Genomic DNA, 12,480 nt, shown 5'->3' with positions numbered 1-12,480 from the left:
TGGATGATATTTTGATATATAGTCGTACTCTTGAGGATCATGTTAGACACCTCACGATTGTCTTATCTATTTTTAGACAGAATCGACTATATGCTAAGTTAAGTAAATGTGAGTTTTTTATGATAGACATCATTTACTTGGGACACAAGATCACTAGAGATGGATTGAGCATTGACTATGACCGAGTTCAGAAGGTTCTGGACTGGCCTATACCGCGAACAGTGAAACAACTTCGTTATCAAGTATGTGTGTGATGCGGATGACTTGAGAGGAAGGAAAGCTCGTTGGGCTGAGTTAATGCAAGATTTTGATTTTGAGATCCATTATCGAAAAGGGTCCATGAATAGTGTTGCAGATGCGCTTAGTCGAATTAGAGAGGTGAATACTTTGTCGTTCACCGAGATTTCTACTGACTTATTTCAGTCATTGAGGGGGCTTTGCAAGACTAATAGTTATTTTGGTCCATTTTGGCATAAGATCCAGGACGGGAGCTCATTGATTGACCAAGACTCAATGACTGAGCAGTCTACCATTCAAGCTATAGGAGGCCAGTGGATGATTCGGAATGGTTTACTATTCTATAATGACAAAATTTGTGTACCACAGATCTCGGACATTCGGTCCAAGATTCTTAAGGAGTGTCACGACGCCCCTTCTGCTGGACACCCTGGGGTACACATGACACTATCGTTAGTAAAACACACTTTTTATTGGCCAAAGATGAAAGGGTATGTAGAAGATTATGTTCTCAAGTGTCAAATTTGTAAGGCAAATAAAGCTGAACGCTTTAGAAAGGCTCGGTTGTTGCATCCTTTGCAAATCCCAAGTAATAAATGGGAAAGTATTTACATGGATTTTATTATCGGATTGCCAAGAACACATCAAGGCCACGATTCTATTTGGGTTGTGGTAGATCGCTTGACAAAAATGGCTAGATTTTTACCGACCCGGAAGACTATTACAGCTACGCAATTAGCACGGCAGTTTATCGAGCAATTGTTTAGACTGTACGGGTTACCGCAGGACATAGTCACTGATAGGGACTCTAAGTTTACGAGTGATTTTTGGGAACTTGTTTTTGAGAAGCTGGAAACAACTTTGAATTTGAGTTCCTCAAATCATCCTCAATCTGATGGCCAAACCATGAGAGTGAATCAGATTTTGGAGGATATGCTTCGAGCATATGTATCCAAAAGACAGAGTTCATGGGAGAATTATCTTCCTATGTTAGAATTTGCATAGAACAGTACTAAGCATACGAGTACAGGTTTTAGTCCTTTCATGCGTATGTATGGTTTTCAACCTAGATCACCTGTTATAATAGGATTCTCAGGTCTTCAGCATGATGCAGCACGTAATTTTTTGCAAGATATGCAGAAAATGTTACAAGTTGCGAAGGAGTCTATTAGAAGTGCTCAAGACCGAGACAGATTTTATTCTAATAGACATCGTTCACCCAGAGAGTTCTCTGAAGGAACGATGGTGTATTTGCGAGTTCCGAAAGATTCCAAGACTTTACGGACAGGTCGATCTCCGAAATTATCCCCTAGATACTGTGGACCATTTCGTATTACACGAAGGATTAGTTCAGTTGCATATGGATTGGATTTGCCTTCTCATGTGAAAGTTCATCCTGTATTTCATGTCAGTAGACTTAAGGAAGTACTGGGTGAAACAGACCAGTTAGTTACTCCTCAAGAAATTATAGATGTCGAGGACATGACATTTGTTTCGCACGAGCATGAAAAGATTCTTGGATTTCGTGAAAGAAGATTGCGTAATACGCTTATCACGGAATACAAGATCAAGTGGAAGGATCGTGTTGAGGAGGACGCTACATGGGAGACATTGACTACTCTTCAGAGAGATTACGCTGGCTTTTTAGTGAGCTCAAGAGTGCGCTCTTAGAGGAAGGGGAGTATGTCATATGCACAGTGTGTATCTACCGTGTGCTACACGCACACAAGACTAGCTTCGAGGGTTGGGGAAGCTTGGAGCTAGGCAGGCTGATTGGCGAGCTGAGTTAGGGATAGACTAACGGGCGAGCACCCACGTATGGACGGGCGGGCGCCCAAGTGTGGACGCCCGATGATCGGCCAAGAGCCTATAAAAGGGTGGCCAAGGTTAGTCATAGGTCATAGAGTCTCGCGAGATTTGTGAGTGCTCTATGGTCTTGGAGCCTGGATCTAGTGCAGACGTGCACTTGCTTTACGTAGCCGAGGCCAGCAACAATCTCGAGGCCCGCGAGGGTAGCTTCGTGGCGATATGGGACGTCGCGAGGAGGAGATTGGTCGGTACGGCAACCTAGTTAGCTCAGCTCGTGGCTCGGTGGGGACAGCCAAGACTGTGGGCTTGCCCACGACTGTCATGGTTGGGAGGTGAGTTAGGCCTACACCCCCTTGTTGTTTGTTTGTTTGCAGGTTTCGAGTCTCGTACCAAGAGCGTTCCACGAGGAGATCCGGTGGGGATTTGACAGATGGCGAGAACGATGTTGGAGCATCGTGATCTTCCTCGTCCACTTTGGGGAGAGGCTGTGGCTACGGCTGTCCATATCCTCAACCGATCTCCGATGACTTCAATGCCAAAGATGACTCCATTTGAGGCTTATTTTGGCAAAAAACCAGATGTCTCCCATTTCCGTGTGTTTGGGAGTGATGCCTATGTTCACATTCCAAAGAAGCATAGGGGAAAGCTTGACTCGAAGTCCCAAAAGCTTGTATTTGTGGGATATAACTCTCTTTCCAAAGGATACAGGTTGTATGACCCAGAGCGGGAAGAGGTTGTTGTCAACAGAGACGGTGTCTTTGATGAGCATGTTCCAGCTTCCACTGTTGATGAGCCGCCACTTCTTGGAGACCCCGATGAGTCTAAGGATGATTCCCAGTCTATTGTTCTAGCTAGACAGTCTCAGTCAGTTGTGCCGGTTGAGCCCGAGGCTGAAGATGAGTCCAGTAGCAGCAAGAGGCCGCGTTTTGTTCGAGTACCAAGGTGGTTGTTAGACTCCCTTCGAGAGTCAAGTGTTACAGAGCTTCCCTCCGAGCAGACCACAGAGGACGGACCTCAAAGATTGCACAGAGTTCATGACAAAAGCCATTCAGCGGAGCTCTTACAGGTAAACTATGCTTTGATGTCTCGTATCATGCGGGACAAAGAGCCCACTTCCGTGAAGGAAGCTCTTTCTCAGGATACTTGGAGGAAAGCCATGCAAGTGGAACTGGATGCCATAAAGAAGAATAAAACTTGGGAGTTGGTTCCGAGGCCATCAAAACGGTCAGTCATTGGTGTCAAGTGGGTCTTTAAGACCAAGTATATGTCTGATGGGTCGGTGGACAAGCACAAAGCCAAACTTGTGGCTAAGGGTTATGCTCAACGACCTGGCATCGACTATGAGGATACCTTTGCACCGACAGCGAGGATAACCACGATTCGGACCATTCTTGCCCTTGCCCTTGCCTCTTATCAGCGGTGGCCCGTATATTAGATGGATGTAAAATCCACGTTCCTTAATGGTGACTTACAGGAGAAGGTATATGTTGAGCAGCCTCCAGGCTTTCAGATTCCAGGGTCAAAGGGGATGGTTTACAGGTTGCGGAAGGCCTTGTATGGTCTTAAGCAAGCTCCCAGGGCTTGGAATTAGAAGACTGATTCCTTCTTTCTACGGACTGGACTTCAGAGATCAATTGCAGATCCTAACTTGTATCTCTTTCGAGAACACGGTTTGGTCATGTTGATTATGCTTTATGTGGATGATCTCATTCTCACTGGCGGTCATCAGGAGCACATAGCAGTGACAAAGACTGCTTGTCAAAGGAGTTTGAGATGACAGACTTAGGCTTACTCCACTTCTTATTGGGATTGGAGATTTGGTAGACCCAGAGGGGTTCTTCATCTCTCAGCAGCGGTATGTTCATGAGTTGCTTGAGGCCTTTGGGATGGAGAACTGCAAGCCTATCACGTTGTCAGGCAAAATTTTGTAAAAGTGTTTTGGGCTTGTGTACATATGGGATGCATGGCATGCAGAAAAGCTTTGCCCTGAATGCCCTCGCAGGTGTACAGAGTGGATGGCTTTGTAGTAGACTAGTACATGCATGGTTTTTTTTGGGAGCAGGTGCTTGAGGTTTGAAGTTTTTTTTTTTCATTACAGCAGTGTGTATGGCTACTAGTGGAAAACGACCTTATGATAGGCGGTGCTCTTGGTGGGCTAAAATTAGGAAGCACGTGGTTGCTCAGGCCGGCTGGTAAAAGGACGAGCGTGCACGATCATCAAAGCATGGAAGCGCAAAGAGAGGAGAAGTTCTGCAGGGCCGTGCTCTTAGTGATTGTGTATGCCAAGTGTGGTGCTGTTTTCAAAAGCGATGGCAATAGGACTGGTGTCTGAGAGCAGAGAGCTTTTTGTGTGTTACCTTGTTGAGTTGCCGCCTCTGAGCACAGAGAGTGTGCGTATTGCTTCAGTGGATTGCTGCCGGTGCCAGAGTTTGTTGTGTTTGGCGCAGTGGCCGCCGATAGCGCAACAGATGTTGTTTTGTTGGGCTGCTGCTCTCAGCCATGGCCCAGGTATATGTTGCCAAGATGAATGGGGGACAGCCTTGTGAGTATACATCTTGTGTGTTGATTTGAAGGTGTTATGTATGAGAGATGGTGTGAAGCAAAAGCTTCTGTGTGTCGAAAGAAGCTTGTATGGAAGTGTTGATTGGGAATTCAAAGATGGATGATATACGTGATGTATTTGGCTATGGTTTGTGTGTTTGTTTCCTGTGTGTGTGGATTTGAAGGAGAAGGCGTGATTGACGTGTTTGGTGGTGTAGTCCACGGGTTTACACTCTCACAGCGCACCTTGTGCCAGCCTTCGATTACCTCGTCATGCACACAGTGAGAACATCTGTTTGCTGGGTGTTTACTTTGACTATGGGTGTTTACTTTGACTATGGTGCCCCTGTTTTGTGCTAGTGATTCCAAGGTTGGGGGAGTGGGAAGCTATAGAGGCATGTTTCCTTGTTTTTTTTCCACTCCACAGCTTTTTGGTGCCCCCCACTGAGGAGAGCCAAGTGTTTTTCTTCGCCTACAAGGGTGTATGCCCCATAGGAAAGAGACTCGTACCGCTTTTTTTGGCAGGGATTGTTGCAGATTTTCATGATGTGGTCTTATCCAGAATTTCATGGCAGGAAGGGTGAAGATGTGACTTTTTGGAGCAAATGGAGTTGGCATGCATTAGCAATCATGTTACAGATGAAGAGCAGGTTTTGAGGCTAGTAAAGATTTTTTTGAAGGAAGATGCCCGAAGCTGGCTTAAAGATTTTGAAGCACAGGATGCGGCATATGAGCTACATGGTGTTTTGACCTTAGACAGGTTGAAAGAAGGCCTTTTGGAGCATTTTCAGCAAGCAGAGGAGCCTAGTGTGCTTTGGCAGGAGTTGAGCATCTTGAAGCAGGTCCATGGACAATCACTGGATGATTTTGTGAAGGTATTCACATGTCTATGGGATAGGTGGTGTACGACATTGAAGCAGGAAGTTCCTTCTATGTTTCTGAAGAAGAGCTTGTTTATTGATGGTTTGCTACCCCATTTGAAGGTCAAGGTTGAGTTGAAGAATCCCAAGTCATTTGACGATGCAGTTAGGGTTGCTAGGGAAAAGGAAGGCAAGATTTTGAAGCAGATGGAGATGGGTATTTATCCGCATGAAGGTGTTGTGTCTGCAAGGGATATGCATGTAAATTTGGTTGAGGTGGATAAGAGTCCTATGCAAAGTTTAATTAGACAGGAGCCTCAAAGGCCTATGCAGGTTCAAAGGGGGATGTTCTATGTGCCTTCTGATTTTTTTCCAAAGTCTTTAAAGCATGTGAAGGTGGATGAAAAGCAGGTGAAGGAGCAAAGTGAAGATGTGTGTTTGATGAATGATGCAGATGTAGCTAAGGTTTTCCCTATTGATGTTGCGATTGAAACTAAGGATGTGCATGTTGAAAAGCAAGATGAGAAATCTGGGTCAAGGTTTGAGACTTTTGCAGATGAGAAGTTGCCAGTGGATTCTTCTTTGGATTGGGACGTCATGATTGTACATGACAGTGATTTGGAATGCTCTATTGAAGATCATTTGCATTCGGATCTGGATGACATGCATGCACATGGAAGCAAAGAGGATGATGCCTTGGGATTGGCTGATGATAAGAAGGAAGAGGAGTTGGATGCAGAATGCTTTGAGGATGATTCTTTGCCAGATTCTACAAGGGAGGAGGATGGGGTAGAGACTTGTGATGAAGTGAAGACGGTTTGCAATGCGGATGTGGAGAGCATCGAGGAAGATCCTATTGTTATGGATTTTCTTGGACAGCTTGATGGTGGTATGGTACCTGCGATGAATGATATGGATGTTTTTCCATTTGATGCATTATGTGCTGGGGAGTCTTTGGACGATGATACCATGGGGGGTTGGCAACACTCAAGAAGATATGCATGTAGATTGGGCTGATGAAGAGTGTTGTGATGTGAGTATTGTGCTTGAGGATGATATGTGGGAAGTTGCTAGCATTGATGAACAGGAGCCAGAAATAGACATGGATGCAAATATGGTTGAGAATGTAACTAAGGCTTCTTTGCGTGTTGCTGAAATGCTAAAGACAAAGTCCATGGATGACAAGGATTCTGAATCAAATGAGTTGTATGGTTGTGAAGAGATGCCTATTTTAAAAGAGTTGGAAGTGCTTGTGGACACTGCTGTTGGAAAGGATGTGGATTTTTGTGTGCATAAAGGTCAAAATGTTGGAACTTGGCCTTCACTAGTATTGATGAATTGGATGCTAGATGTTACAATACCACAGGTTTTGAAGACAAGGAGGTTTGTTGTGGGTGAAGTGTTCTTTCATGGTTTATTTGAAGAGCGAAGGCTTGAGGGTGATGCTGCGTGGTCAGAGCCTGTGAATGCTTATCAAATGATGGACGAAAATGATTTTGTGGCACATATGGTTGACGTTTGGTATGTAGTGATGCAGCCATTGTTTTTCACAGATGTTGGGAAATGGGATGGTGAGTTACAGCAGATTCCTTTTGATCCTGGTGGATAGCTATTGGACTTTATCTTTTTTCTGCTGAGCATAAATGCTCTAGAAGGCTAGGGGTTGGGCAAAGTATGTCAGGCAAAATTTTGTAAAAGTGTTTTGGGCTTGTGTACATATGGGATGCATGGCATGCAGAAAAGCTTTGCCCTGAATGCCCTGGCAGGTGTACAGAGTGGATGGCTTTGTAGTAGGCTAGTACATGCATGGTTTTTTTTGGGAGCAGGTGCTTGAGGTTTGAAGTTTTTTTTTTTCATTACAGCAGTGTGTATGGCTACTAGTGGGAAACAACCTTATGATAGGCGGTGCTCTTGGTGGGCTAAAATTAAGAAGCACGTGGTTGCTCAGGCCGGCTGGTAAAAGAACGAGCGTGCACGATCATCAAAGCATGGAAGCGCAGAGAGAGAGGAGAAGTTCTGCAGGGCGGTGCTCTTAGTGATTGTGTATGCCAAGTGTGGTGCTGTTTTCAAAAGCCGTCAAGCGCTTGTGGCCATCGCAGCTCATGTATGTGATCGCTACAGTAGTGGATGATCGTTGATGTGTTGAGACGATGGGCTACAAAGGTACTCCTCTCCTATTAAGGGTGTGATGGTGGCGATGGCAATAGGGCTGCTGCGAGAGAGTAGAGAGCTTTTTGTGTGTTACCTTGTTGAGTTGCTGCCTCTGAGCACAAAGTGTGTGCGTATTGCTTCAGTGGGTTGCTGCCGGCGCCAGAGTTTGTTGTGTTTGGCGCAGTGGCTGATAGCGCAACAGATGTTGTTTTGTTGGGCTGCTGCTCTCAGCCATGGCCCAGGTATATGTTGCCAAGATGAATGGGGGACAACCTTGTCAGTATACATCTTGTGTGTTGATTTGAAGGTGTTATGTATGAGAGATGGTGTGAAGCAAAAGCTTCTGTGTGTCGAAAGAAGCTTGTATGGAAGTGTTGATTGGGAGTTCAAAGATGGATGATATAGGTGATGTATTTGGCTATGGTTGGTGTGTTTGTTTCTTGTGTGTGTTGATTTGAAGGAGAAGGCGTGATTGACGTGTTTGGTGTAGTCCACGGGTTTACACTCTCACAGCGCACCTTGTGCCAGCCTTCGATTACCTCGTCATGCACACAGTGAGAGCATGTGTGTTTGCTGGGTGTTTACTTTGACTATGGTGCCCCTGTTTTGTGCTAGTGATTCCAAGGTTGGGGGAGTGGGAAGCTATAGAGGCATGTTTCCTTGTTTTTTTTCCACTCCACAACGTCACCAATGGACCCGAACACGAAGCTTACAGTGACTGATTCGTGTGAGCAGGTTGATGCCTCTGTATCGGAAGCTCGTTGGTTCATTGATTTGGTTGTTGAACACCAAATTGGACTTGAGCTTTCCCGTGGGGCTATTGAGCTCATTCATGCAGACGCCTTTGAAGACTCATTGGGACGCAGGATTGCGGATCTTGCGGTATCTGCAGGGTGCGAAGGATCTTGGACTCTTCTATGGCACTGGAGGGGAAACGAAGAACCGAGTCCGACTCCAAGGCTGGAGTGACTCAGATTGGGAAGGAGATCCAGACACGAGGAGATCTACATCACGCTATGGTTTTACCCTCGGCTTTGGAATTGTTTCATGGAGCAGCAAGAGGCAGCCAACTATTACCTTGTAATCTACAAAGGCAGAGTATCAGGTTGCTTGTGGTGCTGCTTGCAAGGTTGTGTGGCTACGGAGGTTCCTTGGCGAGATTGGGTTTCCACAGAAGGAGCCCACAGTCATCTAGTGCAATAACCAGAGCTGTATCGCTATTGCTCGGAACCCGGTCTTCCATGCTCGGACCAAGCACATAGAGATACAATATCACTTTGTTCGTGAGAAGATTTTGGCTCGTCACATGTTGCTTGTTTATTGTTCGATGGAGGACAATGCGGCGGACCTCTTCACGAAGTCTCTACCTCTCAAGCTATGCTCCGACAGCACTCCAGCTCACTGGGGTTGGTTCCACATCCAAGAGCTAAGAGGGGGTGTTAGCAGTCATCTCCTGTCTGTACATTACACACTAGGGCCTCTATTGTGGGTGGGACTGGCCGTTTAGGTGTTTTCTCATTTTTCCCCATTTTTCAAGTATTTTTCACTGTTTTCTGTGGTCGTGAGGCAGTAGATGCTGGCCAACTATGTTCAGTACTAGCCGACTGAGTTTTTCTTTGGCTGACTGCCTTTTTTCTGGTCATGAGCATTCAAGGCTTCTGTCAGCCTGTTTTGGGCTGGCCGACCAGCAGCCCAGGGCCATATATATACGTGGCCCTGGCCCCCACACTTTGTATTATTCCCGGATTTTCTAGTGTATAGAGCAGAGTTTCTACAGCTTCTCTCTCTCTCTCTCTCTCTCTCTCTCTCTCTCTATATATATATATATATATATATATATATATTCAGCGTTTTGCTCTCTACAGCAGTTGTCTTCATTTCTGCTGTGCATTCTGACGGATTTGTGGAAACAAAAGAGGGTGCCTACCTTCATGAGCAAGATATAAGCACCCTAAATTGGGCAAAAGCTCGCCATGGGCCTAAAAGAGGCATAAAACTTGTCCTACACACTAAAGAAAGCTTAAAAAGGCTTGTATGACGTATTTAGGCTGTTCAAATTGCTTTTTGAAGCGTTGGACTGATATTTTCACTGGTCGCCTCTTTTATGAGGACATATGCATCTATTTGAGAGCGCCTATCACTTATGCTGCAAACAGAAGCTGGCCACCTTGCTTTTCTTCCTCCCCAAGGCTGGTCGACTTGTTCTTCTCTCTCTCTCTAGGGCTTGTCAACTGCTGTTTTGAGCTTTCCAAGGCTGGCCGATTTGCTTTTACATCATTCCATAGGATTTCGACGTTGCTACAAAGTTGTGTAGGCACATGTACCGGATGATGGCAACGTTTGGAAGCCGGTTGAAGGCTGGAATCTCTGTTTTGGGACTGATTTTCAGGCCTTGGACTGTGTGAACAGTAAACCCTACTGGCTCAGATTTATGCATGCAAAAGACCAAGGCCTTTAGGCACACATGTTCTCCACTAATTCTATTCTTGTGCCTAACATGTCCCGGACTGGGGCTCACAATGGGGTCACGACGTACGACAGATATCCCTAAAAAAGGTACTTATTTCTTTATAAGTATAGCACTGATGATGAGCCACTGTGGCACACTGTACCTCAGTGTATGGTGCATGTGACATGAAGTGACATCAGAGCCAAGATGGACGAGGCAAGTAGGTCCGAGACGGAATCATCCAAGATCGAGACTGAAGGAGAATAAGGCAAACTATAGTAACAAAAAGGAGCAACGCAAAATCTGGAGGGAAATATTTAAAAAACTTCATTGGCAGTAAAAAGACTCCAAGAAAAGTGAGCCAAGCACGAAGGAGAGAAGTGAAGAACAAGACAGAGCTGTGATGGGACAGGCTGGTGCAATATAAAGCCACACGTGTGAAGGACAAATGGCAATCTCAAAAAGCAAGGAAGCTAGGGCAGATGGTCAGCGAGAAGCCTGCTTGCACCTTGAGAGGTGAAAGAGGCAAGATACTCCTCCAGAGAAAAATCTATGAAGCACAGACTAAGCCTTAAATTTTTCCCAACTCTGGCCTTGCAAAACACGATTCAATCTTTTAGTCTAACGTTAGATCACATCAATATGAAGCTATTTGCAAGTGTTCAAGCAAGTGCTCTGAGCTGCATGAATGCAATGCTGCATAACACAGAACTCACATAAAAAGAGGAACACTAGGTCAATAAAGTTTTAAACTTAAGGGAAAAAAACTTTTGCTCACCTCCCTTTTCTTGTCCCGCTTCCGCTTAACCTCGTGAAATGTATCTGCAATAACAACAAAAACACATCACAACTGTATGTAAAAAGTGTAGCAATTATGTGGCTCTCTGTAGCCCAACCTAGGAGCGAATGAAGGGGTGCAAAAGAGCACATAAATATACTGATTTTTTCTCCAAAGAAAAAGAAAAGTCTAATACTAAGTCCATGAAATACTTGAAAAAACGCTAGCTTTGTTTTTATAAAAAATAAGTTCCTACAGTAACAGAGATTGAGAACAAAAATTCATGCAAATGAGATTGTAGGGCGCAAGTAAATGCAGGTTCTTAGCAAAGCGAGAACCTCTGACCTCTGCACACAGAGACCTGGAACTCAGGAAGCTCAGATCCGACTGTGGCTATGGATTAAAAACAAAAACAAGCATTTTGCCAAAAAACAGCAGTCCCAAAAACAAGAATGCCTTGATCCAAAAACCCTAACGAGGTGAAACTACAGTTCACCATGGCCGGAAGCAGAAATCAAAACCCTAAAAGTTTGCACGGAATAAGAGAGAAGGGAGGGATTTACCCTGATGCATGAGTTTGTGGACAGCATCGTTAGGGTCCATGTTGCATTCCTTGAGAGTGGCGTAAATCTCCTCGTCGCTGTGTCTCTTCACGATTTCCCTGAGGTTCTGCACGACCTTCTTGGCAGCCGCGGGAATCGCGACATGGCTATGGCCATGGTTCTGGCTGTGGCTGGCACTGCCGGAGCCTCCAACCCGAGAACTGTTCATGGCGGTGGAGCTGCAGATGGCTATAACTATGGCGATGGTCAGAGAAGGATATCACTGTGTAGAAGATAATGAAGATTAAAGCAAAGCCTACCGCATGCCTCCAAGCGCAAGAAGAAAGGACGAAAGATAGAACGCGGAGTCGATACAGAAAAAAGAATGTTTATTCACTGCGTTTGAGCTGGGGTAACGGGTTTAGTTTTTTCGGGAAAATGATTTATTATAGGTACTGGTAAGTACATATGTGCTTCCTTCTCTCGTGGAGGGAAAAAGAAGAGTTTGGATAAAGCCACGGCCAAGTTTACTTGGCGCATTAAATAGACTTACATGTTTACGCTCACCTCTGGCATCAAAATGATGTTTTGACCCTTAGAGCTTTGCACATTTTGGGCCTTGGCACAATTACAAAAAGGCTGATGACAAAGTTGCATTTAATGCTTTCACAACCGAGTTAAGTTGGCCATAGATGGCTATCTGTGACAAGAAATGAGGAGGCTTCTACACTTTGCAAAATCATCTAAGGGCTTGTGAAGAGGAGAGAGTAAACAATATTACTACTTGTGAAGTTGATTATAAAAACTGATGGTGTGGGTGGCGGTCCGCTTACCCGTGTGCTCCAGAGAGCTTTGATGGTGTGAGGCGTGAGATTTTTGGGATTTCTATCCGGCCTCACATGGTGCTCTCAAGGTATGCTTGGATGCCCCGAATTCTTTGCATCTATATGGGAGTACCTTGAGGTGGAGTAATGTGGCCTAGCCCGACCTCTCCTACCTTCGTTTAAATACAAGACGGCTTGTGGGCAAGGGATCCGTGCCTCGGATACCCGCAAGTTATTTTTCTCTCATCACTCTTGTGATCCCATTGTAATCGCGTCGCGTGTCGGCATT

At 45.2% G+C, this 12,480-nt stretch overlaps 1 protein-coding gene across 1 annotated transcript in view; it reads right to left on the bottom strand.

Moving 5' to 3' along the window:
* The window catches only part of LOC147628843 (uncharacterized), a 48,566-nt gene extending 36,767 nt beyond the window's left edge, over positions 1–11,799 (bottom strand). Inside the window, exons 1-3 of the mRNA XM_086812003.1 lie at positions 11,688–11,799; positions 11,389–11,606; positions 10,826–10,869 (exon numbers count right to left, since the gene is read on the bottom strand). Of these exons, the coding sequence (XP_086668129.1) occupies positions 10,826–10,869; positions 11,389–11,606; positions 11,688–11,692 (267 nt within the window). The 5' untranslated portion in view covers positions 11,693–11,799. The remainder of the gene's footprint in view (positions 1–10,825; positions 10,870–11,388; positions 11,607–11,687) is intronic.
* Positions 11,800–12,480: the final 681 nt, after the last annotated feature.

Source organism: Cibotium barometz, chromosome 18 (genome assembly GCF_041138505.1).
Source record: "Cibotium barometz isolate CiBa-2024 chromosome 18, ASM4113850v1, whole genome shotgun sequence".
Classification (NCBI taxonomy): domain Eukaryota; kingdom Viridiplantae; phylum Streptophyta; class Polypodiopsida; order Cyatheales; family Cibotiaceae; genus Cibotium; species Cibotium barometz.
The sequence above is the reverse complement of the archived record's forward strand: the minus strand, read 5'-3'. Positions and strand labels throughout refer to the sequence as shown.